At 43.7% G+C, this 27946-nt stretch overlaps 1 protein-coding gene across 3 annotated transcripts in view; it reads left to right on the top strand.

Moving 5' to 3' along the window:
• Positions 1-2395: 2395 nt before the first annotated feature.
• TRABD (TraB domain containing) overlaps positions 2396-27946 on the top strand; it is a 39693-nt gene continuing 14142 nt past the window's right edge. Inside the window, exons 1-6 of one of the 3 annotated variants that reach the window (XM_063323343.1) lie at positions 2396-2534; positions 15004-15066; positions 17313-17391; positions 19973-20139; positions 21129-21269; positions 26326-26436. In XM_063323343.1, coding sequence (XP_063179413.1) covers positions 15043-15066; positions 17313-17391; positions 19973-20139; positions 21129-21269; positions 26326-26436 — 522 coding nt within the window. In that variant the 5' untranslated portion in view covers positions 2396-2534; positions 15004-15042. Of the gene's footprint in view, positions 2539-15003; positions 15067-17312; positions 17392-19684; positions 19836-19972; positions 20140-21128; positions 21270-26325; positions 26437-27946 lie in introns of those variants that run through there. The other 2 variants (XM_063323344.1, XM_063323345.1) reach the window with 2 other exon arrangements.

Here is a 27946-nt window from a genome sequence, read left to right as displayed (position 1 = left end):
ATGCTGGTAGCTTTGATGAACTTCCTCCCGTGTCAGCGCTCCCTCTCCGCTTTCAGAAGTGGTGTGAGCCACAGACTGGGCTGAAACAGCCCAGGCAGTCTCCAGCCGTACCGTCTTGCGTCAGCGGAGACCTGCATCTTACCTTATGAAGACACGTTCAACCAGCACAGCTCTTGCTGAGCCAGCAAAGGAAACACTGCCTGAAGTAACCGTATACACAAAAGTACCGTCACTGTTGACGTAATCGGGGTGCAGCATCATGAGCTGAAGGAAAAATGGGCTAACAAGTATTCCCACAAGCAGAGGACTTGCTGATCAGATCAGGTGAGGCCTTTCCTGCAGGCTAAAGCAGTGCTCCCCAGCTCCGACCAAAAATCATGGAACCTTTGCAGCTGAAGCAGCGGGAAGCGTGGGAACATGTCTGTGGCCTCTAAGGGGCTCACAAAGTTGGCAGAGGATCCCAGCGGTGGTGTAGCAGGAGGAGCCGCCACTCAGAAAATGCTGAATTGTCACTCTTGATGTGCAGCTTGAACCGAACACATCACACTGCAAATAGCTGCAGCCTGAGCTGATAATTGAACAAAGCAGCGTAAGAGAGGATAAAATGTATGATCGGCTGCACAAGGGACACTAGTGTGACTTAAGATTCAGGTTGCTGAGCAGGACCTCTGCCACATGCTGCTTAGCCAACGCTACAGAGTATCGCTCCTACCTGCCACGCTACAGCTCCACAGTGGATCCAGGATGTGGAATGCCTGTGGCTGGGCAAGGCCAATGCCTGGAAGAGGTGGGATTAGAAACAGGCTCAGAAGCCGGCAGCTGCGGTCAGAGGGGAGCCTTTGGAAACGGCAGTACTCGGAGTGGGGGTGCCCTCGGATGACAAGGAACTCAGTCCCCACAAGATGCAACCACCTTGCGCTCGTCCAATACAGCGTCCCATCTTTCCCGGTGGCCTTCCCCCACCAGTTGTGAAAAAAAAGGTATTTGAAATCAATTAAAATGCCCAAGGTCAAATTTTCTTATCTGTCAGACACTGGATGGCTTTTTTTCCCAGAAGTGAAGGTCTGCATAGCTTATACCTGGATTACGTGTATTTTCAACGTTCATGCATGAGATGCCTGCTCTGTGCTTTTATAGCAAGTTGAAACTATTATTACACCAAACGGGAAGTGAAATTCCCAACTGTCTCAACACGTCTGTACTTGATTTCTACATACCACCTACTTCCAAAGCTCAGCCCAATCCTAAACTAACACTGGCTAGAATATATCCATGAAGTAAAATATGTAATAAAAGATCAGAAAAGGTACCCTCAAATATGTTCTAGTGAAACTGTATTTAGATAAAAAACACGTGCTCTGACTGAACGCATGTTTTAGCCATACTGTCATTGAACTATAACCTACCAGAAACAGAACAGAGGAGCAGGAAAAAGAAAATAATCAGTAGCTATAATCAACTCCTGACACATCTTCTTGAAAAAAAAGTTTTCTCAACTAATAGAATAATTGTACGTGTCAGCCCAGTAATTTGAAGTATCATCAAATGCCACTTGTGCTTAAACAGGTGGTGCAACACAGATTTTTGAGGTTTCCTGGGTGAAGCACTAACCATTCCACAGCAGACGAGGGAAGGTACGCCGGAGGAGAGGACGGCGCAGCAGCGGCACGCAGCAGGGCTGCACCAAGAGGAAGTCGTGGGGTAGGTTCGGCAATGACGAAGTTTGGGCTTTGACTTCCCTACGTCTTCCATCGCCACTGGACCACGGCCACGGCATGTTTTCCCGTGGATACCCCGTGCAGCCCCACACCTAAGGGTGCCACTCTCTTACCCCTTATGCCAAACACACATTCCCACGGAAGGCGCCTGCCACAGCGGCCGGGTGCTGGCCACCATTGTCTTTTCGTTCGTGGCCACCGCGGGCACGGCCACCTGCCCAGCGCTGCGGGGTCACAGCCCAGGACTAAGGGCCAGCTCCAAACCAGGGCTCTTGCCCCAGGCCCGGCGGGCCTGGCCGAGGTGGGAGAGCGGCCACAGCGCCCGCCCGAGCTCCAGCTCACCGGGGAGAAGCGGCCTTCAAGAGGATGCGGCTCCATTCCTTGACAAGAGGACCCTCCGCTCCCGCTGCCGGCTCCACCGAGCCTCTCCCTGCCCCGGTAAACCCCGAGGCGGCCTCTACGAGCCGGCGCAGAAACCCAGCCGTGGCCGGCGGAGCGCAGCCGGGCGAGGCGGGAGGAGGGGGGAGACCGGCGGCTACCGGGCCCCGCGGCCCATGGGCCCGCCCGGTGGCCCTGGGAGCTGTAGTCCGCAGCCGCCCGCTGCCCCTTGCCGCCGCCCAGCCCGGAAGCGGCGAGGGACTACAAGGCCCAGGTTGCCCAGCGGCGCCGGGCCCGCCCTCCCCTTTATGAATGACTAATGCAGCATGTTGTCCGGCTAGCGTGTCCCTGGCGCCGGAGCTCCGCGGAGTTGCCGCTGCCTCCTCCTCCTTCTTTTTCTCCTTCTTCTTCCCGCAGCGGGATCCGCCGCCCAGCACGGCAAGTGAGAGAGGCGGAGGGGCCGGGGGAGGGCGGCCGCGGTGCTCCGCTTCCTGAGGGGGGCGGCGGCGGCGGTGCCATGTTGGGGCCGAGCGCCGGTGCGGGCGGGTGTGTGAGGGGAAACGGGGGGGTTGTCGTGTTTCGCCCGGCGGGTGGGGAGCCGGCCCGGGTACGTGGGGGGGCAGGCGGCAAGGGGAGGCGGCTATGCCGCCTGCCCCCTCACGTACCCGGGCCGGCCCATTCAGGTGGCCGGCCCGCCGGGAAGGGCGGTCGGGGCCGGCTCGGCGCTGGCCCGTCGGTGACCGGTCGGACGGGCTGAGGGCCTCTCTCCGTGCGGGGGCGAGCTCGGCCTCTCTCCGTAAGTCCCCGCTCCGGAGGGAAAGGGGTGGCCGCTGCTCGCCCCTTTCCCCGCCGGAGCCCGGCGAGAAGGCCTGGCCGGCCGGCGACCTGCCGCGGGACTCGGGGACGCTCGGGGACTCCCCGCGGTGTGGCCGTTATGGCCGTTTCCTGGCTTGGGGGGGAGGGGGGGGGCGCGGTGTGGGCAGAGCACGCCGGGCTGTTGTACGTTTTCTTGGGTGTTTCGTGATGAAAGCGTGGGATTTGCTGGCGGTTTTGGTTGTGACGGTGAGCTGGAGAGGGGAAAAAAAAGCAAAGACTCAGGGTTTTTCATCTCTCTTTTTTTTTTTTTTTTTTTTTGGTCGCCAAACAGTTGTGACTCTTTCAGGCCGTCCGCATTGTGCATCGCATGCGATAATCTTTGAAATCAGGATTTTGAATTCACCTCTGAAAATAGATCTAATTAACCCAGGACTCGAAAATAACTCGTGTCCTAGGCATGGCCTGTGCTTTTCTCTTGAGGGGGGAAAAAATACCTGTCCCGATGATTCCGTAGGCTGGTATCCGTACAAGGAATTCTTGGCTAGCCTTCAGGAAGAGAGAGAATGTTTTTGTTTGGTGAAACTTTGCAGAAAGTTGCAACTGCTGAGCAGCTGCTGCTGTGTTGGAAAAGTGAGAGGACGGGCTTTTAAAAGCGAGGTGGTGGTGTTAGCAGTAGTCCCAAGAAATATAAAAGGTACCTGGAATGTCCTCACTTCTCCATTTTGTAGAGACATGTGCCAGTGCACCTACTGTTCAGCTGTTAATGCACGTATTCCTTCTTGGAAACCTAACAGAGTAAAGCAGAAGTTTAAAGACAAAAAAAACCCAAACCACAACAAAACAGATTTCAGGGGTTTCCCTGCTGTATTTTAGCAGGGAATGGATCTTATGCAGTAGGGGAAATGCATACATTTAATTATTATTAATTATTATGAGTTTATTAATTGAAAATGCTGGGTTATGGCTGGGGCGTTGGTTTGTGCCCTGCTGTTTGTGGCTTTCAGTAGACTTTCAAGTTTCAGTGACTTGAATTGCTGGTTGTAAATTTGTCAGCCGTCGCAGTGTCTGGCACTCTTGTGTCTTAACTGTAGACTCAGATATTGTTTAATTCAGTGCTAGCAGAGTTATATGTATTTTTCAGTGCATTCTTTCTTCCATATGGTAAATATGATGAAACACTGCTGCTGCCGCCACGACAGCTGTGAATAAAACACAGTGGTATTGGCATCTTATTTGTGGGAGAGTCATCCAATTGCCTTTTTCTTTTTTTTTAATAGTACTTTTCAGAAAGCATCTTCTTTTTCCTTGTGTGCTACTCTGGAAAAGTGGAAATTTGGGGCAGTCTTAGAAAATGAAAAAATGAGAGCAGGCCAAAGATAAGCATGCTCCAGATTTAGTGGGAGTGGTGTGTAACTAGAGCTGCCCGAAGTGGTATTGCAGCGTGTGCTCTGCCAGCCAGGGCCAGTAGGGAGGAAGAGTTCTGCAGCTCTCCTTGTCCTGCCAGGGAAGGTCCACGCTCGTTAGCAGCACCAGTTGTCTGTCAAAGATTTAGTACTAGATTTCGCCAGTAAATTCTGTTGGTAATGGTTGTTACTAGATTGGAAACCTATTTGCAGACACCTACATGAATTGTTTCTCAGGTCAGACCTTCAATTATTGAAGGTTTTTGTAAACGGCTAATCAAATTTGAGATGCTAGGAATGTGTTAGTTAATACTGTGGTCCTGCATTTGAATTTACAAACTCTACAAATGGGAGTGAATTCTTTTTCCTGTCTGCAAAATGACTTGGGGGCATATAACTTCAATGTTAAGTGCAACATGCGTGCAGTTAGTGACATGCTCTCTTCCTTCCTTTCCACTTCTTTTTCTTATTAAAAAAAAAAAAAAGTTAGAGAGTCTGTTTTCTCCTCCTGCCTCCTTCCTTACGCCCCCCAACCTTTAGTTAGTGTGCTGTGCAGTTTGATTGAAATCACCAAGGGTTGCAGGGACTTAGAATCTCCACATAGATGCATGTAAGCATCCTGATGACACCACATCTCAAAGTGCAGGAGAGGCTACGCTGGAGCTCCGGGAGTTCACATTTTCCAGCGATTAAGCCCTGCAAGCTGTCTGCAAAACAACCTCATCTGTATGGAGAGTGCAACATCGCACACCTGTGTTGAGAGGTCTGTGTCTCTGCAGGAAGGGTGTGCAGGCTTGCGAGAGGGAGCAGGAGCCTGCACCACGGCTCAACAGCAACACGAACACTGAAGAAGCTGAAAACAGGTCTCCAGTCACCTATGCAGTACCTCTGGAGATCCTGATCTTACCTCGGCAGGACGCATATCTCACGTGTTGTACAACTGGGAGCCATCCTTCAGGACAGTAAGAGAGCTAGTTACAGGGTAGCCAATAAAGAAGGCTAAATAAAGCAACCAGGATCAGGAATTGCTGAGGGTTTTCTCATTTCTTTGGAGGGCAGCAGATAGGAATGGAAATAGAGATCATCTTTTGAGGGAAGATCTTTTTTTTTAACTTCTGAGCTTGTCAGGTGCAGGGTGCTTCACACGTTAAATGAGTGGTGCAGCAGCTAGATGGAGTTGCAAGCCGAACGACTTTCCTGATTAGTGTGTGTTTGTAATACTGAACGGTTAATGCTAACACGTGGGGCTCCTGTGTTTGCAGGCTGGAATTAGCTTGCTTTCCTGGGATTTTGCTTCCCTGTCTTCTTCAAGTCTGTCTTGAAACCTGACCCTCTTTCTTCAGTTCCCTGCCACGGTAGAGCTGTGTGGCTTTGCTTGTTGACAGTACGTGGGCCCGTGTCATGTAACAAATGTTTTCTAGCTTTTGTGATCACCTGATGATTTTGAAAAACAGATCAGCTTGTTACCGCCACTGTTTGGAGACTAGGATGGAAGGGGCAGGCAGAAGAGCGCTGATAAATAATGTGTTTGGCAGTTGGGCAAAATTATTTCGTCCTACAAAATGCCAATTTTACCATTATAAGGATTGCATTTAAAAGTGTTCAGAACAAAATGAATGAATGTGACACTGTCTTGAAACCCAGCTTCTGCATATCTCAGCAGACAGCCATTGATACGTGGAATAAATGTGTGTGTGGATTTTAAGAAGAATTCTGCAACGCTTCTGTGGCCCACAGTCAGATATCTTCCAAGCCACTAGTTAGTTGTCCAGGGCAGAACTTCTTGATCCATCTCCTTTGCTGGCTGCTTGTAGGTAATGAACAGAGAGTGGAAAATTTCTTCTTGTTAGAACGCCATAGGAACTGTGCATACAGCAGCTGTGCTCTTTTCCTGTTGCTCTGCTTGAGAATGTTTTGCAGAAGGTTCCCCAGAATCAGAAGTTGCACTTGGCTCATAGTTTCGAATGGCCTGGAGGGAGGAGATGTGCTGAGTGGATATCTTACCCCAATCTGCTGATCGCAGGAGAGTCTAATAAAATTATTTTTGTTCCAAATCTTCCCTGAATTCACATATCTTTTATTCATATTAGAATAAAACAGGAAAGTGACTTGGGTTGGTGTGTAGGTTCTAAGACAGTGTGAATTTCTGAGTGACTGGCCAGGCTTGGGCCATGTCATTTTGGTCTTTCTGTCCCATGTTTCTGAATGTAGCAGCCTCTTAAAACAGTAAGGATTTGGCCTATTGTTTGTTCTCAATTCTGCTCTGCATTAACATCCTGATTCACCTTGTACTTTGTCATTTTACCTACTAGCTGTAGTTAATGTAATAACAATAATTTCTAAAAACACAAAACGTATATGAGAACCTCTTCTTGTCTTTTGCTGATAAACGTGTTTTCAGTGCATCAGTGTCCCAGGCCAGGTATTTTCATGTTCCTGCACCTTCTTTCAAACAAAACGAGTTTAGTTGTCTGTGACTTATCTTTTAGCTTCCAAAGTATGCAAATGGATGTTGGCTTCAGTGTGCAGGTACCTGAGTTTAGGCTGCATGCATCAGCACAGTTCATGTGGCACGAACATCTCATTGATGCTTAGAGGGTAAAAATCTGTGTTTTGAAATATATGAACTTTCTGAGTCATGAGAAACCAGAGCTGCAGTCTACACCATCTGTGATCACAGAACCAGTTGCTCAGTTGAGTTTCAAAGGCGTGGGTTGTGTCAAAGAGATACGTGCAATATGTAGAGTAGGTCACCTTGGTGATGGTTTTGAAATACGTTCCAATTTCTGAATTTGGGGCTGTTGCATCAATTGGCAAGCAGGTTTCAGCTGATGCATCCTTCTGAGTATGAGCAGTCAGTCTATCAACAGAGAAGAGACAACATTTGGAGCTGATGATAGTTTGTTTGTAAACATTTGTAAGATTTCTGTGCATAAGCATGGAAAAAAACTCATCAATCTTAAATACTCTGCTTCTGTTGCAGAGGACGGTGCAGAGACATAAGGGGCTATCTCTTGATTTGGCTTTGCCGCCTTAGTAGGTTAAATGTTAGGCATGGAAGGTACTTCGGTAGGTATTCCAGACAGCGAGTAATGAGTGCAACGGTTTGTCAGTGGGAGAAAAGTTATGTCTGTATCTTCTGAGGTATTGATACGCCTCTTCTGTTTACATCAAATAAGTGGCCCTGTTAATGGGTAGCAGCATTCAAATAAGATGTACTTATGCAGCGCATATTATGAATCTGGAGCGCACAAGCTGTACCAGCTAAACTGAGTATCGGTGGCTAGTGAAACTGCTGGTTTAGAGGATGGAACATGGCACACTTGGTGCATGTAGATGTAAGTTAATTTTTATTGCCACAGTTTATCCCAAGCGGACGAAGCTGTGTTCTGGCCAGGGATACTGGTGTTAGAGGGCTGGGTCAGGAGGCTGTTCATGAATTTAACCCAGTCTCCTTCTATGACAAAGTGACCTGCTTAGTGGATGAGGGGAAAGGCTGGGGATGATGTCTGCCTAGACTTTAGTAAAGCCTTTGCTGTTTCCCACAGCATTCTCCTGGAGAGATTGTCTGCCCATAGCTTGGATGATCATACGCTTCACTGGGTGAAAAACTGGCTCGATGGCAGGGCCCAAAGAGTGGTCGTGGATGGAGTTAAATCCACTTGGTGGTCGGTTACAAGTGGTGTTCCCCAGGGCTCAGTCCTGGGGCCAGTTCTGTTTCATATCTTTATCAACCATCTAGATGTGGGGAATGAGTGCACCCTCAGTCATTTCGCAGATGACACCAAGTTGGGTGGGAGTGTTGATCTGCTTGAGGGTAGGAAGGCTCTACAGAGGGACCTGAACGGGCTTGGATTGGTGGGCCGAGCCCAATGGTATGAGATTCAAAAAGGCCAAGTGCCGGGTCCTGCACTTGAGTTACAACAACCCTGTGCAGCATTACAAGCTTGGGGAAAAGTGTCTGGAAAGCTGCCTGGTCGAAAAGGACCTGGGAGTGGTGGTCAACTGCTGGCTGAATATGTGCCGGTAGTCTGCCTGGGCGGCCAAGGCGGCCAACAGCATCCTGGCTTGTATCAGAAAGAGTGTGGCCAGCAGGACTAGGGAAGTGATCGTCCACCTATACTTGGCACTGGTGAGGCCCCACCTTGAGTATTGTGTTCGCTTTTGGGCCCCTCACTGCAAGAAGGATATTGAGGTGCTGGGGTATGTCCAGAGTAGAGCGACAAAGCTGGTGAAGGGTCTAGAGCACAAGTCAAGGAGCGGCTGAGGGAACTGGGGTTGTTTAGCCTGGAGGAAAGGAGGCTGAGGGGAGGCCTTATTGTTCTCTACAACCACCTGAAAGGAGGTTGTATCGAGGTGGGGATCAATCTCTTCTCCCAAATAAGAAGTGATAGGGCAAGAGGGAAACAGCCTCAAGTTGTGCTAGGGGAGGTTTAGATTGGATATTAGGAAAAATTTCTACACCAAAAGGGTAATCAAACATTGGAACAGGCTGCCCAGAGAAGTGGTTGAGTCACCATCCCTGGAGGTAATTAAAAGATGTGTAGATGTGGCACTCAGGGACATGGTTTAGAGGTGGACTTGGTGGTGTTAGGTTTATGGTTGGACTTGATGATCTTAAAAGTCTTTTCTGACCTAAGCGTTTCTATGATTCTATGAAATAGTTGTTTGCATGTGCCTGTGGCTTAATTCCAGCACAGGTCAGTTCTGGCTTGGTTACAGTGTGCCCTGTGTGAGGTGTGCTCCTGGAGAACACCTGCTTTATTGTTCAGCAGCTTGCTCTTGAATCAAGTTCAGTCCTTAGCCTACCTCTCATCTTCCCCACAGTGACGCTAGAGGAACAAGGATGAGTGATGTTGGCATGTTACTGTGAGGAAGTGCTGTCTCAGGGGGGTGGTGATGATGATCATCTTCTGAAGGGTCAATGATTAAAAACAAAGGAAAATTCGCATTGCAAAATCGCGACGCTTTGAAAGCTCCAGCAGCCTCCTAATTACTTCCTTAGATACCAGAGGTCAGGTTTGTAGATGAATTTAAGTATTCATGTGCTTCAGTTTCTTATTTGTAAAACAAGGAAGTACATATAATCCCATCTCAGAGGCTGCAGGACTAATACTCTGAGTACAGAGAGGTGTGGATGCCTTCTGCAATGCTAGGGAATATTGCAAGTATCAAAAGCAGTAATACATGCATTTAGATTGGAGGGAGGAGGAAATCAAACATAAGAATTGTTGACTTTCCCTTTCAATAAAAGGTGAAACAAGTTGTGGCAGTATTGTAGCTCCTAGCTTCTTACTAGTTCTTCTGATGCGTATGCAGCACATAGAGAACACAGAGCAATTATAAGACTACAGAGAACTTTATTTCCCCCTAGCAATATCACTGTGCTGAGGAAAGCAAATGCTGCTTCTGAATTTCTGTATTGCTCAGAAGGAAAACAACATTCAATAAAAATCTTTTTAAAGAATAGCTGACTAGATTGTTTCATAGGTAGAAGGAGCATGAGAGTTTTTAAAAAAGCTTTTTTATTGATTCAGTTGAATCACTGTCTGAAGGAAGCAAATTTAGACAAGACAAAGGAAGAAATTCATCCCTGCTGTAGGAGGATACCTTAATGAACTGCCTGTCCATCCTCTGTGTTGTGCTTGAATTTTCTCACTGAACCACCTAGTTGAAACAAAAGGAGAAAAGGCATTAATTCTTTAACGGTAGCTCATGTTTTAGTGCCTGTAACTTGCCTTGCTAGAACCCCTGACTTGTGAGTATACCTCTTGTCTCCTCGAGACTGCGAGCTAAGAAAGTTTCAGATGCCTAAATATGCAGCTAGAACCGAAACACTTTTGTCAGCTAAGACTACCCAGCATGAAAAATGAGCTATTAGTTCACAAGCAGATTTCAGGCGAAGAGGAAGCTCTGCTGAAGCTGTTTTACATAAGGAAAGCTGGAGGACTGATGTGAAATAGCATGGCAGGGAGTCTTTCTCACTTTGCTTTTGTCACACACTGCAGGATAAGCATTGCTAGAAGATGTTGCACTTACCTGTGGGTTACTTTCTGAACTTGTGTTGTGGGGAAAAAAGAGTAATCCCCGAAGTGTAGGGGAAAAATATAGCCCTTTTTCCACAGTGCTGTTGTCAGTGTGAACGGCTGCCCTGTGTGTGCTGTCAGGACAGGAAGACCTCGAAAGGAAATAGGTACCTATGAGTAAGATGAGTAATGGCTAAATTTTAGGTTTACGGTTCTTTGGGTGGTCTCAGAAATTCCTGTTTGTTGCCTAGGTATCTGAAGAGTTGGGAAAAGGGCTTCATTTGTTCATACCTGTATACATAAAGAACAATATTTACTCACCCAGTGAATGGCAAGCACTCTGGGACTAGCGAAGGTGAAACAAGCAAAAGAATTCCACTTGCTGGGCAAAAAGCTGGTTGAGTTGGAGACTGAATTGTGAATTCAATCATCAAGGAGTCCTTTCAAGAAAATACTAGAGGCAAAGCCCAATCTTACTGGATCGTAAGGAGCCAGGTCAGGCTCCTTCTTGTTTCTTCTGGCTCCAGGAATTTTCTTGGTGGCACTCTCAGCAGGAGGAATGAATCCCAGATCCAGACAGTCTCCTGGCAGATAAGAGAACAGAAATACTTTCTAATCTCTGATCTTTATGAGTGCCTAGAAGCTGCATCTCTCAGTTTGTCTGAAAGAAATGCACTGTCATATCTGAGATTTTCAGTATGTGATTTATCTCTTGAGGGCCTCTTACAGGCCTTTGAAGTAGCTGGAGGAGAGGGATTTGATTGGTTTCACATGTTCATGCCAAATCCCATGGTAATTAGAAAAACTTGAGGTTATGAGATGTTGTGGTATACACGTTATGAGACACAATAAATAATTGTCTGACAGCTGCTTTTGCCTGTGGCTTTACAGCTTGGGGTTGAATTTCCTTCTGTTCCCTGGCAGATTCTGCTGACCTCTTCTTTTTCACGCGCACATGCACCACCTCCTGTAATCTTCAGTAATCTTTTTTTCCTGGAGGAGAAGCACCTCTGAATGACTGTGAGACTCTTGCCTCCCTGCCAAATTTGTTTAAAATTTACCTGTGCATTAGCAAGCACAGATAAATAAGCTCTGCCTTGTTACCTAGTCTAATTTCTTTAGGAAGTTCAACTGTATTAAAAAAAAAAAAAAATTAGCAGAGTTGAAAAATCAAGCTCTAAGGAATCTGGAAATGCTTCGATTTAAATTGCCCAGATGCTTGCAAGGATTTGACCTGAATAAGCACCCTTTTTCTTGCTGTTGGGTGCAGTGGGAGGAAGCATGGATTGATTCATATCCTTCAGTTCCTAATCTGTAAAACAGCAAGGTATGTTCAGTCCTCTCTTGGAGGTTTCGGGATTAATATTTCAAGTATCGTGGGATGTGAATATCTTCTGCAAATACATAGGTATACAGGGATGGTAACTTTTCCACGTGGATGAGCTAAGTCAGCCTGGAGTCCATGACATTGGAATAGTTCCCATAACTTTCTCCTATGTTGTTGATGAGGACACTGACTAGCTGAGTAGTCAGCCTTGTCCGTACTCTGGTGTTGACATATTTCGTGCCTGTTGTCCCTCACACTAAGGAAGAGCTTGAACACACACAGATTTTCACAGCAGTTGTTCAGTTGAGTTTTAGTTTACTGTTGACAAACAGTTGTAAGAATTTTCTTAACATTGACTGAATAACCTGAATGCCTGTGCATGTTCTAAGGGGAAAAAAATTATAATCCAGAAACAGGTCTTCTGCGTGGAAAATTTCACCTTCAGTGGATCTTGAGTAGGTCTAAGCACCTGAGAACAAGATCTCCTAGAAGAAAGCGATGGCAGACTTGCCTGTTGATGTGGCTGCCCGATCTCTCATTGTGACTGTTGTGCCGTGGGTTCCCTGCAGATGCTGGAACCCAGCTATGGCGGAGCTGGGAACCACACTGAAGAAACAGCTTTCCTTTCTCCAAAGGTTGTACAGGTCAGATAAAAAGCAGTGCTAGTTAGCATGAGTACACTTCAGAGATATATCTCTCTCTCTCTCATATCAGACACATCGTTTACCCACTGGTGAGAACGGGATGAGGTTTTCTAAAATGTCACTTGGTGGAAAAAATTCACTTGGTGTTTCTGTATAGAAGTCTATTCTTCAACTGAAACTTACAGCTTACTATTTTTAAGAGCATTCTCATAGATAAGAGACATGTTTTCAAACCCCGACAGGCCTTAACCAAGCTTAGAACTTTAGTTTATATTCAGGGCTGGCTGATTCACTGGCAGAAAAACACTGTGGTATTTTGCACATAAACCAATTGAGAACCAAGCCCATAGCAGAGCATCAGAGTGTTGGTACACCCCTGACTGATGTTGTAGTTGAATAAATATTTTTCTCAGAGGCCAGTGTTGGTTTCAGCATCTCCACTTCATACTGTCTCTTCAGTTTTGCTGTCGCAGTTGTTCCTGCAGCTGTTTGGTCATCTGAGCTTAAAATGCTTTGGTAGGGTGGGGGCGGCGGGAAAGGTTGTTTTTTAACCTGAATCTGCTCTCTGGTCTGGTTTACTGCACAAGTCAAAAAAAAAAAAAAAATAAAAAAAAAAAAAATAGTTAAACCAGCCTATTGGAGACAGGACAGGATGAAGACAGGTGCAGGGTTCACTTAAGACCACAGTGCCAGCAGACAACTCTGGGCAGGCTGTCTCGTGTGGGGTGTGAGTGGGATGGAGTGTCCCCGTTCAGGTTGCAGGTCTCAGGGCAGGGGTTTCCTTCTGCTGTGCTTATTTAGAGCCATCCACACCACATCTAACTCACAGAAACGCTGGAGCAGAAAAGAGCAGTTCGGCTTCACCTGCCTTTTCAGCTTACTCTGACATCCAAGTTTCCTTGACTTGACTCCTTGGAAAGGGGAAGGCATGGTCCTTGTTTTAAATTTAAAAGTTACGCGTTGTAGCAAAAACAATGGAGTACTTACCTGTGCCACCTTCTCGCATGTTTTTGAATAAATAGTTGTTACTGAGCCTCTTGGACCACTGGCAGTGTGTAGTTCTTGTTTTAACAAGGTATTTGCCTTGCAGCTTGGGAGCTGTGTCTGTAGCTGTTACCTGCCAGGGGCACGGGGCTCTGTTGGGTTTTGTGGGGATATTTGCTCTAGGGAGCATGCAGAAGCCAGGTTTTTGGTCACTGCATTTTTCTTGCCCAGCCTGCAGCTGTGATTCCTGTTTGCTGGCTGACCACTAGCCGTGGACAACGTGAAGGTGTGAATTGCCAAAGTCCCTCTGTACCCGCATGGAGGGAGATGTGCCAGCTGTCTGAATTACTCTTGCAGGCTTCACGCTTCCTGGGAGAACGCTCTTTTTATAGAAACGTATTTTAAGCAAAGCTAGAAAGCAAAACACTTGAAAACAAAGGCTAGAAAGCAGGATGCAGAGCGCTTATCAGACTCAAGGAGATTATTGCATTTGGGAAGGCGGGGGGGCTTTGCCACCACATTCGTGTACTGGAATCTGCCGTCACCAGGCGCCAGCCAGCTTTTCTCCAACCTCACCAGGGCATAGGGCAGGAGCCAAACTTGTCCCTCCGCCCCTCAGAGCCAGGCTGCAAACGTGTTGTATGAGTAAGCTGGTCAGGATTGCTCTCCAGCCTAGTAAAATAAGGCACTGTTCGCAGGTACTGTGAAACAGGTCAGAGGGACGTAACCCAAAATGCTGAAGTGAAGAAGCAGCACTTTGATTGAGCACTTCAATTTTAGTGGGATAGCAGTGAGGATAAACAGAATGAGAACCAGTGTCCTGTGCAATCCCCTTAGAGTATCATCGAAGTCAAATCATAGCACTCTCCCAGCTTCAGGGAGAATTTTTGGACCTGAACAATGTGGACGGAAGAAGGACTCTTAAAAGTAAGGAATGGAAACCATTCACTAAGGGTTTGAAAACCCAGTTCCCAGGGTTTTTCACACAGGCATGATCTTACTGATGCCTGACCCTGGCAAATTTGTAAATATATACATGATAACTTGATGCAGAACAGATAACGATGTGTGTGGCTTTCTAGTTGAATATTAAGACTGTGACTGCTCTCCTGTTCCTTGTAGCGGTGAAGTCCTAGACATATAGATGATTCCTAAAATATGCCTAAAACCTGTCTTGGTGTAGTTTGTTTGGACAAGACAGAACTACTGATCCAGTTGAGCAAAGGTTTTGCTATTGCTTAAACCTTTTTGGCAGCTGTCCTGTATCTTCAATTACTTAGGAGTGATCTGGAGGAAGAAGGCATTTTTGCAGAATCTTAGACAGCAAAAAAAAGCAAATTCTCAGTTCCTGTGTAATCCACCCTTGTTTATCAAGGTATTCTCAGTGTGTGTGAGAACAGAACTGTGCACTGGATTTAGAGCCAACTCAAGAACCGGAGTGAAACAGGCTAGTTTTACCCTACTGGGGGTGGGGGGTGTTGGGGTTTTTTGGAGTGTGTGTGTTTGGCAATGTTTTTTTTAACAGCAGCACGGTTGAAAAGGTGACGTTTGTGCATCTTCAGTTTGCTGCTTTTATTACTTCAACTCTTATTAGAGATTGTAGAGACATCTCTGCTTTTTTTTTTTTCACCCCTCCTTGCAGTTCTTAAATATTATGGGTTATGCCATTAATGTTTAATTCTGTTCCGTTCCTTTTACTTCTTGCAGTTCTTTTGTGGTTGGTGAAAATAAGTCAACGCTGCAGGGATGCAAGAGGAGCAACAGCCTGAGGTAGGGCTTGGAGTTGAAGACTTTTTTTTTCTCAGTAGAGTTGCGGGGAAGGTCAAGACTCTGAATCAGCCAGGTTCTTCCACTCGTCCTCAGGGAAGGTCTGCAAAGTCAGAGGGTCAAGACTACCAGTGTGAGACCCTTTTTAAAACAGGGTGATAGGGGGCTGAGTGCTATTTTTTTGCCACATTTAGGTTCATCTTTTCAGGGTCCTTTTCCCTCCAATTGCAAGAGCTAAAAAGGGGCTTTTGTATTAATTTCCTTGCAAGTGAGGAGTTGTAGAAAATGGCCTAACCTATGAGCTTAACCCTTTAGGAGGAAAAAATGTTTTGTGAGTAAGTTACACAAATTGGTTGTATACAAATGATCTCACTGCACATAGGTTAAGTACCTTGCCAAATTAAACAGAGATGCTTTTTTCTCTACCCTTTCTGTTGTTTTTCTTCTCCTTCCATATCCATGTGTCTCAAAACCTTTTTCTGGTGTAATAGGTGAAGCTCAGGAAATGTTTTTCTTATGAGATACAAGAATGTCAGTTCCTGTGTCCTGTTAGTTAATTTAAAAAAAAAAAAAGAATGGCAGACTCTTAATGTGGCGCATAGTGATTATTTTTTTTTTTCCCCACTGCAATGTTGTAATGTTGTTATGATGACAAAGCCAGCATAAGTGACAGGATTAATTCCATATGTTACAGATGGATACATTTTTACAAAATATTTTTGTGACTAGAGTTACATATGCAAGCAGTAGAGTCAAGCCATATGTTGTGATCAAAAGCTGAGCTGGTGTTAAATTAGATTTGTGAATGTAATTGCAATTTGCAGTGTAATTGCAGTTTGCAGTTGTCAATGAACAGACTCTTGCTTTTTAGTGAAAGGATGATATGTTGTTGTGAATGTTTTAAACTTTGCCCTGTAAAGCTGTTGTACTTTTTGGTCTTACTCCATGAAATGTGCAATAAATTTTGCCTTACCTTCAGTGGGGCCAAGGTAAGACACCCAGGATTTGTAAGACACCCAGGATTTATTATCTGAAAATTATTGTTTGGCATAATGGAATGCGAGAGGGAATTAATTACGCATGTTGAAAAGTCTTAACAACTGTATGTGCTTTGTACAATCCTGTTTTAAATCTTACCAGGTTAAGTACAAAGTGAATAAACCAGTCATTCTAGCTAAAAAGCTGACTTCCTTCATGAGAGCTTGGCTCCCTGCTTGCGGACTCATTAATACTGTCTTTCATTGGGAGGGTACTTGAACGATGATGGATTCACATCCTGTCTCTAACTTTTTGACTTAATCTTGTTTAAGGATTCCAAATTCTTCCAATAATCACCCTGATTCGACTTTGAATTAGTATAGTTGCCTAAAGATAGTTTATAGCTGAGCTTTCCCTGATTCTTAGTCTCTTTTCTGCACTAACTCTGCTTCTCTGGCTTGGATGACATAGGCTGAATGACTGGGATTGCTTGAATTCTATGCACAGGTTTCAAAACTTGCCTGTTAGTTAAAAATAAGAAAAGTTTTGTTAGCCAAAGACCGCCTTATATACTTCTAGTGATAATATTTAAAAGTCAGTCTCTGGGAATCTATTCAATTACCTTCTGATCCTTTAGAGAACAAAACTATGCAGATGCTTTGCATCCTTTTGGCTTTGATTTCTGATCTATATAAAGTCAACATACACGTAAATTTCCTAAGACTGGATGTGCATATTGTGTAATTACCTTACACTTATTTCAACACAGTAAAATACTTAAGCAGACCCTTCTTGAATGGCTGTGTATATTCTTGTGAGTGCTGATTAACTTTGTCAGACTCCCAACAAACTAATGCTGACTGGTAGTTGAGTCAAATACACCACCTTATAAATGGGAATGGTATTATAATAATAGTGCACATCTTAATTTCCAGCACAGAAAACACTACAGTAGTGGTAGAGATAATTTTATTCTTTTTATTCTAGAATCAGATTTTTTAAAAAAGCAACACCCTCCATGTCAGGTACGAATACTATCTTTTAAAATAGGCATGAAGTGGTTAGTTTTTAGTACGTTCTTCCTCATATTTATCCAGCTAGGAGAAAAACAGTTGTAAAACCACAGACATCTTGAACTGTTGACACTGCTTAAATTATTTACTTGCTTGAATATTATATGTAGGTTCAAATCGAGCAAACTCACAAGGGGAAAGATGTATTAAAACATTTCATTATAATTCCCAGCCTCTTTTTGAATTTGTTTCATACAGGCTGCTGCAGATCCAATGTCCTCCTCTGATGCACCAGAAGATGGCCCAAAGGAAACATCAAGTGTATCGCAGAATATCTGTATGTTCCTGGTTTGACTGGGGAGGGTGTATCACGTTGGAAGTATATTAAACTAAATGTCCATGCTTTTTCCTTACCTAATAAGGATGTGGCTGTTAGCACAAAAGGGAGATGCGAATGAGGTCATATCTGACTTAATCTGTTCATGATTTATAGAAAGGCCCAGTTGCATAAACCAAATTTGGAAAGGGCAATGGTATATCGATTATCAGTTTGCTGCTCCCGTGCTTTCAAAAGAAAGTAAATGCATTTTGATTTAATAGGTATACTCAGCTCTTGTTTTAAGATTGGTCATTGCTGTCTAAGCCAGAGATGGATAAGTACATGTTTGCTTCGGCGTTCTGGCATCTAGTGTTATGAAGTTGAATCAGTTGTCCCACATGGAACACTTTGCCTGTGCCAGCATGATAATGTTTTGATATGAAGGCCAAGCCTGCAGGATATGCAAATAGTATTCCAGCCAAAACTGTCTTGTGAAGCCCAGGAAGAGTATCAGTCCTTACCTTTTAATGGTAAGGATCAGATGATGACAGACATTTTTCTCAGGAGGAGAAAACAAAAGCTTCTTAGGATTTGCCTTGTGTTTATTGATACACCCTTACGCTGTTAATGCATACGATGCTCATTTTGAACAATAGGAACATTCAGGTTATGCTTTTTGGCAAATAATCTGAACCACTTTAGGGCAAATTAGCTGGTCATAGCAACATTACTATAATGCTGATGTTGCTGAATAATCCCTAGGGATCACAGCTTTCAGAAATAACAATCATGGGAGCGAGAAGAGCCTTGACTAGTGCTATGGGAGAAGCATTCAGACCTAAAGAAGCAGATTAATTTTTTATGTTGCCTTTTTCTCCATATATAGAAGTTGGTTTAATAAAAATCATAGCTGCTTCTAAGAATGTTTTCCTTGATTATGTCTTTAAATGATAACATCTGGTATTGCACTGTGATAGCACTTTTTCTTCACACGACATGTTATTCTGAATATATGTATGAGGTGAAGGCTTGAAAAATTAATAGAAATTAAATCCTCTAAGGGCTACTGAATATGTAGAAACCATTTTCAACTGTGAGAATCTGAGCCATAAATAGCTTTAGGCTAGGAGAATATTTGGGAAAGGTATTGTCCACACTTCCCTATTTCTTATATTCTTCCTCAGATATCCACTTTTGAGCATTGCGGGAGGCAAGATATTTGTAGATTTTGCTTGATCTACTATGGCTGCTTTTATGATTGTGTGACTGAGAGTGCTACAAATGCAACAGCCCTGCCTCTTCTCCTTCCTTTTACAGTCATGTTTTCCTCACCCCCTCCTTAGCATCCACCATCTGTTTTGGCAGCAAAATGGTCTTAGATCAGTCCGTACTGATTGCAACACACCGTGTTCTTGGGTATTGACCATGAAGTAGTAGGCTGCTAAAATGCTAACTAAGGAGGATGTTGGAGGGTGGCTTTTGTTTTGTGTTTTTTGACATAAAATCTTGTGAGATAAATATTTGTGGGACAGGTCTGGGGCCAGAGCCACATAGTTAAACCAGATTAATGAAATTAATGAATGTATGGTAGGAGGCTGTAATTTATCTGTAACTTTGACGTCCTGCCTGCAAACTGTTCACTAACCTTTGTTTTTTCCTGGGATTATGATCCTATTCCAGGCTTCTGGACCACTTGAGACTTCTGCTAACTTGTGCAGCAGCTTGCCAGAGAAAGAGAGTTGGTTGGAAACAAAACTCTACTTTCCTACTTGATGCTTTTTTTTTTTTTCTAAGATGCATTACAGCTTAAAGATGACTCATTCAAAGTTACTGTATTTCCCATTGATGTAAAACTGAAGCTTCTCTATCTCAGTTGCTGAAGCTTTCTGGCATTTAACAAGCGACTGTGATGGAACTGATAGATCTTCCTATTTTCCATGGCAAGCTTGACACAGATGGGCTGAACTCACATTGTACCATTTTGGTCTTAGTTTGTTGTTGAAACTAGGGAAGAATGATTGGTTTCCTGACCTGAATACCTCTTAAGGTTTTATTTTCAATTGTATGCTGATCCCTGGTGTGTTAATCATAGAAAAGGCTAAGATTGGTACTCTAGGTATCCTGTACATGCCAATATGTGCAGGTGACTTTACCGGATGCTCACACCAGTGTACATGGGTTGCTATCATTTATGCAGATAAAATTCCAAAAGGGAACGCTTTTGTTCTAGAATTTAAAAAAATGCTCTTTTTTTTTTTTTCCCAATTTAGTGGATACCTTTTCTAAGTATTCTTTGCTTCTCTATCCACCTCACCTGCCACACAGCTTCTCTCTTTCCCTTACTGAACTGCGTGGACAACCTGTCCCAGTGTCCACAGGGTAGGAAACCTGGACTGAGACCCATGCTTGGAGGCAGCCTCTCCAGTGGTGGCACTCTCAATGATGTAGCCTCAGAATTGAATGTAAGATTACAGTGGTAAACTAATGGCCTTTTAGCTCTGCTCTGCTGTTTAGTGGTGACATTTTTATTTTCTGCTTTACTTGCCTGCACTTTATAGTCATGTGTGCTTTTCGTTTCTGTTTTTCTTTACACTTATAGCTGATGCAGATGCATTTAAAATTCTCCTGGAGATGAAGATGAAAAAGAGGCAGAAAAAGCCTACTTTACCAAGCACTGTGACTGAGCTTGACACCGAGGATGGTTCTAAAGTGTATGTGGTTGGAACAGCCCATTTCAGTGACAGCAGCAAAAAGGATGTAGTGAAGGTAAATACTAAGTGGGAGCCCACTCAGCAGCATGTTTATAATGTTGTCAACTCAGCATTAAGCAGAATGAAGTCCATCTCTCTGACTTGGTTCTGTGGTGTAACCTCCGGACTCTCTTTCTTTTTTTTCTCGTTAGCTCTTGGAGGGCTAACAGTGCTGTGGCATGAACTAAAAGGCAGACATATTACCTTAATTTTTTGATGCAGTATGTTGCTCCACCATCTCAAATATTTTTACTTGCCCTTAAACAGCAAATGCAGATATAGTGCTAAAAGTAGAAGTCTCACTAGCGAAGCTTACGTTGCCTGTCACGATACAGCATCACATCACACCTACAGTGCGTACTGTGGTTGTTGCATACTCGCTGTGATGGGGATGTGCTGAGAAGATGCAAAGCCTAGAATAGAAACTGCAGTTTACAACTTCTGTGTGCTGGGGGTGTATAATACTGAGCTGTAAAACCATGTTGCCCCAAACTTGGATTCCATTCTCAAGATGCAAATAGGTCTGAAGCTGTGGTGAAAGTAGGACCTATTTCATACTGTACCTCATGCAAAGCCTGCAGTTTAGGGTGGCTTTATTCTTCAGGAGCAAGAGGAGGAGGAATCTTGTGCCAGAATCATCAACCCTGGTTCTTACAAAGCTTATTCTAATTCAGATCACAAATGATCACAGAGTATGGTCAAAGGAACTTTGTGAATGTGAAAAGTTTAACATCAAGTTTTTCTCCACCCCCACCCCTACCCAATGTGTTCTCCATCTCCCAGTCCCAAAGCATCCAGTAACTAAAGCATTTCACTGTCATCTTCCTTAATGTTTTTCTCAATACATAGCTAGTTGGAGGTCTTATTTACTGTTTCACTGTTCTTTTAATTGAAAATTGCTGGAATGTGCTTTTATTAGGTCCCTTTTCTCATGAAGGTATTGATATTGGCTGCATTTCTGTTTAATCCTTCCTAAACTGGTGTAAATAAATTAATCTTTTTCAGACAATACAAGAAGTGCAGCCTGATGTAGTGGTGGTGGAACTATGCCAGTACAGAGTTTCTATGCTAAAGATGGATGAAAAGACGTTACTAAAAGAAGCCAAAGAAATAAATCTGGAAAAACTTCAACAAGCTATAAAGCAGGTATGATTGCCACAGTAAGAATTTAAGGTTTGTGCTAAGAGCAATTTGTCAAGTTACAAGCAAACCCAGTGTTCCCACCAGCTAGGAACCTAGTGCTGTTCACCGAGGTGAGAGTACCATTACAGTGGCAAAGTTGGGTTTGGTGGGGTTTTTTTCAGCTGCACTATTGAGGGCTTCTGGTCCACAGCGAGATTGTGTGGGCAGTTGATCTCATCAGGAATCTTCCTGGGTTTAACAGTTGCTCCATTTGCAGGACACAAGTCTAACTTTGTAACTGTAATGCTCTGCTAATGTATTTAAATATGATTATTATTCCTGCAATCTGCATCTGTGTCACAGCTATTTAGGGAGCACTTAATTTTGGTATTGTCCGTCATGATCTGTTTAGTTGGATCTCTTCTTCATCCTAGTGTGTTGCTCTTTCTTTTAAATTTTCATCACTTGGCTTTTGAGTAGTTTCTAATTGACAGTTGGCCACAAGGGAAGTTTTTGAAAAATTTGGGCTGAAAAATGTGGGATTCCATTCAAATCATAACTACTCTGGCAGTTTGATGCTGTCTGGGATGTGTGTGCAAAATAAGTGTTGTCCTGTATTTTTTCAGTTTCACACAGTTAGCTTGTATTTAAGTAATTTTAAGCTAGGCACAGTGAAACAGCACAACGTTGACTTAAAAATGACAGGATATTTGATAAGAATGGCAGTATGTGGTCAACAATAAGAAGAGTTTCCAGTGTCCAGTTGAATGAACAAATTCATAGATTGTTATTTTGATTGTGTGGTAATTATATATTGGAATTGTTTTATTGATGTTACTGGGGAATTTCCAGGATTGTACCCCTTGTAAGAATATAATCTGCATCCACGCAGAAGCACTTGCAGTGGCTAGGGGCTCGTTTACCTGGGTGTGTGCATGCACATAGTGTCTTAGTGCAGGCTTTCTGACTCAGAGAGTTAGGCAATAATGCGTCTTTCCTGTTTTCTTTATTTATGTCCTGTCAAAGGAAAGAACATTGCAAAACACTTGCATATTGCATGAATTACTGCATCCATCCATTTATTTTAGGTAAGGCGGATTGTTCTGATGCATGTAGGCAAAAGACTGCATGTTCACAACAACCAGAGCAGTATAGCTGTGGGTCTTCTGACCTAGTAAACAGGTACAGAAGCCTTTCTTTTTTTTTTTTTTTTATATCAAAGCTAAATGCACCAGTTCTTGCTATGCTTCCCTCTTAAGAGGAAAAGGACAATGAAAATAAGACCAGACTTTTTTTCCTCTGTGATGAAAATTTTTGTTGGCAGCTTCGTAATTAGCACTTCCTACTAGTGCTTGAAGTGATCTTGCGTGCAGACAGTAGGAAACGCAGACTGTGTTGGCTACACAGCCAGAGAATAATAAAAAGATCCTTCCTATTATTACAACTCAATCTTAGTCTCTGTTGTCACCAGGGATAATGCAAATAATAAAATTTGGACATTGTGTCTTTTAAATAATATATTTCTCCATCTATAGTCTCAACCAAAAAAAAAGGAAACCCAACCTTCCCCCTTTGATTCAGTAGCAGCATGGGGTTTATAGGGAAAACCAGAAAAAACAGTCCAACTGTCTCCTGCTAAATTATAGTGTCTTTGTTTTTCTCTAGTAAAAATCAAACCATCTGCGAAGTTGCTCAGTCATGCTTCAGTTGTCCTCTCTCATTGAAATGCGCATTCGGGCCCAAAAGTTACACCAAAAGTCAAAACTGCTTGTAACTTTCATCCTTGAGTATCAGCTTAGGAAAAGAAAACAAGTGTGTGTCTTTATAATCACTTGTATAAATTTTGATGAGTAAATTTGCATTCCATTACTGTCAATTGGGGTTGGAGGCTGAGCAGAGTGTTAATGTGAAACTATTACACACTTGGTGTGGGTCACTGGTATTCACAGCTTATTGAGCAACTGTTGCAGGTTAAAAACAGCCTTTCTCCAGCCCCTCCTTGAATTTCAAAACCCTTACAGTTGTTTGCAGAGAACTGACTGTTTGCTTTCCATTAAGCAAAGCAACACAGTGCAGACTGGTATCTGGCTCGCATGCGGGTTACCTGAAGATGCACAGTAACAGTTGGCTGGAACCAAACTGGGAAGACAGGTTTTGTCTTATCTTCTCCCTGGCTTCCTGTTTCCACTCTCCCTTCTGTGTCCACGCCACGGCCGTGTGGCAGTCTGAACAGGGCTTTGTAACTGGAATTATGTCCCTGTGTGGCTGTAAGGTTTGCTGGTCCTGGCACAGAGGAGGAGTTGAGAAACCCTGTTCTGGGGCAGAAGAGAAAGTGGGCTGGTTGCAGCAAAATCTTAGCTCAACCTCACTCTTTTAACGTACTCCTTCAGGCTGAAGTTACCTGTGCAGGAATATATTGTAAAGTTGGATTTTTTTAATGCTTCTGGCCAGTGAAAAAGCTCTCATTTTGCACTGTGTAATACAGCCCTCCATGTTTAGGTAACCTACAGGATTGTCCTGTTAAATAAAATGGATATCATGTGAATTGGTAGATGACAGGTACATCCACAGGGACAGGAGCAGGCTGCTGTCACTTGCTACCTTCACTTGTGCTTTAAAGTCTAACCTCTGGTGTGCTTGCAGCAGTAGGAAAACCAGTTCCAGGCTCCAGGTGGCAAGGCTGTGTTTGCATAAGGATGTGTCCATGGGAATTAGGGTTTTTAAAAGAAGAAATACACAGGATTAAAATAAAAACAGTTTGTTTCTGCTCACAGTTCTGCAGGTAGTGCTGGATCTGTGGCTTGTTATACAGTCCGAGAGTAGCTGCAGGGCCCCCTCCTTATGTCGTGTTTCCATACATAGTATAAGCATGGCTGTGCTGAGGCCGATGGAAAGTTTATCTGCTCCAGAAGCCGTCTTGACAGCTAGCAATAACAGATGCCTGGGGAAAGGCATTAGAACCTGCAGTCGTACTTTACCTGAGTATTTGTTCCTCTCTTCTCCTATCCTTTTCATTGTCTCCATGCTAGTCACAGTGTCTGATTAAAGTGTATCTTCCTCAGTCATCCTTTCCCAAGCCTCGTGAGCATTTGATATGTTTAATCTTTTCTCATATGTTTGGTAGTTCCTTGCACACTTTCTAGTTCAAGTGTCTTGTTTTCAAGGCAGGAGTCCACTAAAGATTGTACAGCAGCACATAGATGTTTGCGTTTTGTTCCTTTCCTAGTAATCCCTCTCACTCTTCTTGCTTTCTGACTGCTGTTGAGCATTGGGGTGATAAAATTGGTGTTTTGCTTTCTCACTCCTGCCTGCTAATAGCTCTGCACCCTTCTGCCTGTGCAGTTAAGTTTCTTTCTACATGTGCATTGCATTGTGTTTATAGCTGTTGTATGTAACCTGTGAAATTATTGCCAGCCACTCAGGATTTAGTGGGGGTTTTTTGTGGTCAGCTTTCCTTTATCTGACATTGAATGATCTATTATTGATGAGAATCTCTTTTACTGTTTGGCTGCCATCGTTTTTCGTACACTTTGCACTTTATCCCCAATACTTTGTGGCTGGCCAGTTGTTGCTGGTTGCTGCTACATATGGCTGCCTGTCACCTTTTATCTCTTTGTTGCTGAGCAAATACAGCAGGCACTGAGTTTCCTGCAGGTGAAGAGCACAAATGACTCAGATGCACTTCAAAGGTGCGTCCCTCTGCTAGCCAGCAGGATGAATCTTTCTGTCACTGTGTAAAAATACAACTTCAAATACATCAATCCTGAAGGGGAGATCAGCCAGAAAATGACCTCAAGCTGCATTATCCTGTTTTCTTTTCTTCATAGGCATTTTTCCCGAACTTCTGGAAACCTTTGTCCCCCAGACTTTTGAACTGGATGTCAAGGATGCTGAAAACCCTTTTTCTCACTGCCCTCTTTCTTCCTCATCTCTCCCCAGGAGGCCATTGCCCTGTCTTTCTGCCATGCTCACTAGTTTGTAGCATGATAAAGCACATAATTAATTAGCTTTGAAAATAGCCCCTCTTTTTTTTGCCAGTTCTGGTCCTCCATGACTCCTGAGTCCATTCAATGTGCAGAAACTGCCTGCAGCCTTTGGAGAGGTCATACGAGTATCAGATCTAGCACAGGGTGGGTCATTTAAGCTTGTCCCTCAGAGGAACAGAGACCAGGACCTTCCTCTGGTAACTTCAACAAGTTATATTAACTCAGGCTATCCCACGTAACATCATCTTCAGTTGTGTGAAGCTGGTGATATAGCAGGAAATTAACCTTTGGCAAGGGAAGGTGGAATGCTCCTTTTGCTAGTGGTATGGACTGATGCCAGACTGGAGGAGATGCATAACCAAGGTACAGGTTATGCTTGGGGATGGGTAGCAGTCAGACACTGATAAAAAATAATAGACTTTGTGTGGGGAGGAGCCTTTAGTCGGCTTATGGGAGTGAGTCATGCTCAGGACCGTCAGGTCTTTTCTAAGGTCTTATGTGCTGAAGTCATGCACAGCAATTTCTTGCACAACGCTGGATTCTCTGTGTTTCTGTGGCTGTTAACCTAACCGGTGCTCAGCCTAGTGTTTCCCAGGATTGTGGAAGTGTTTATGATTAAATGACTAGCTATTTCCCTTTCAGTATCTCTAGCATGGCATTCACTGTACATTCAATGGAATGTACTCTTGTAGTCCCTTTTGTTTTTTTCACCAGATCAAGAAAAATTAAATGCACAGTATGAGCTGTTTTACCATTCGGTTATTTGAATGCTTGCTTCAAGCAGGTGTAATCAATATAGACTGTACATCTGGCTGCCCTCCTTTTCTTAACTCTGCAATACGTTTTTGTTGAAAGGGAGCATACTTTAGCTGCACACTGAAGTGAAAAGCTGCTTCACAGCAGATAGAAACTGAATTAAAAGAGCTGTATTGATCAGTGAATTGGCTCCAAAAGGTAGCTTCAGTGCTGCTTCTTCACTAAGATAATTAATGTTGTTTTCATGACTGAACAGTGCATTGTTCTTCAGAGAAATCCACACAGGTTATTGATTTTTCTGTTTGTTTTTTTTAACATTTTTCTTCCTTTTCTGCCAGAATGGAGTCATGTCTGGATTGATGCAAATGCTGCTTCTGAAGGTTTCTGCTCACATCACAGAACAACTGGGAATGGCCCCAGGAGGAGAATTCAGGGAGGCTTTCAAAGAGGTGAGAACTTGAAATGTTTTTTCTGAAGTCAAATTACTAGCCTTTTGCTCCCAGAGTCAAACTAAATAATACCATTTGTTAGTGACTAGATGTGGTGATTTTGGCCAAATTGGCCAATGGCCGGTGACAGATCCCTCCTCCCAGCCTCTTGTGCACAGAGAGGAGGAGGAGAGAGAGAGATTTATGAGTTTAGAAGAAACTAAACTACTTTAAAATATTAAGAAGAAAATAAAAAGGAAAATAATGAAATAGATACAGTATATACAAAACTGTATTAAGCTCCCAGGATGATGTCACCATCAGGCACTGGGGAAGTCCCAGGCTGGACTCAGCGATGAGTGGGAACCTGGTTCCAGAGATGGAGTCAGGAACACACCGATCGGGACCAAAGGCAGTTGAATAGACAGTGTCCTCCTCGGATGTCAGCCATTGAAGGAAGAGTCCCTCGGCTTTTATACTGAGCATGGGGCAGATGGGACGGAATACCCCTGTTGGTCAATTTTTGGTCACCTGTCCTGTCCACTCCTCCCTGCAGGTGGGACCCCTCTGTTCCCCTCCGCCTCCAACCATCCAAGGGGGCAAATAACGAAATTAGCTGAGCTTGGTTGTTATAGCAATAAGCGTAATCAAGAGCCTCTCTGCATACCATTCCTTGGCACAAACTGTCTTACCACTCTGAACAAATGGTTTCAGACACAACATGCTGTTAATTTTGGAGAGTTAGAAGAGGCCTAGCTAAGAAGTAAAATTACTAAAACAGAAAGTTGGTTCTGCTTTACCTCAAACCAGGAAACTACAAAAGAGCACTCTGGCCATACTTGTGCTGACTGAAGCCTATGAAGTAATAAGAATCATTTTTGCCTTTGAAGTGTACTCAAAAGTACAGAGGTTTGTAGCCGTAAATGGCATGAAAGCAACTCCAAAAAGGCTTCACATAAGGGTTTTTCCTGATGCTATTTCTGATGGCATTTGTTTTCATTAATAATTTTTTGTTCCTGTAAAATAATTGGTTTTGATTTCTGGATATGGATCTTCGTCTCACCATTGGTGGTGTCAAGGTTTCAGGCTGTGAAAACAAGCTCTAAAGCATTAGTGATAGCTAACGCATTCATCTAGAAAGAATGTTTGGGGAAGTAAAACATCTGCCTGGTCTGTTAGTCCTATCTGGTGTTTTAGCATTCCCTTTTGTACTGCTGCCAGCTGTGATACTGGGAAGTATCTGCAGTTCTACTGTATATCACAGCCACTCTCTTTGTCTGGGAATACTGAGACATTGTTTTAACTGTATGTATCCACCTTGCAGAATGTTTCTTGCTATTTTTATGTAAACTAGGTACTAGTAAGGAAATCTGAGATAACATAGGTGCTAAAGAATCTGGAATAATTTGATGTATTTATCGTTAAGAAAACTGTTTCAAGGCTTACTTTCCTGAGAATTCCAGGCAAAAGTGAAACATTTTAAGTGTTTTCCATTTTAAGTCTTTCCTACAACAGTGGGAAAGAAAAAATA

Source organism: Chroicocephalus ridibundus, chromosome 1, assembly GCF_963924245.1.
Source record: "Chroicocephalus ridibundus chromosome 1, bChrRid1.1, whole genome shotgun sequence".
Taxonomy (NCBI): domain Eukaryota; kingdom Metazoa; phylum Chordata; class Aves; order Charadriiformes; family Laridae; genus Chroicocephalus; species Chroicocephalus ridibundus.
This window is presented reverse-complemented; position numbering and strand designations above follow the sequence as displayed.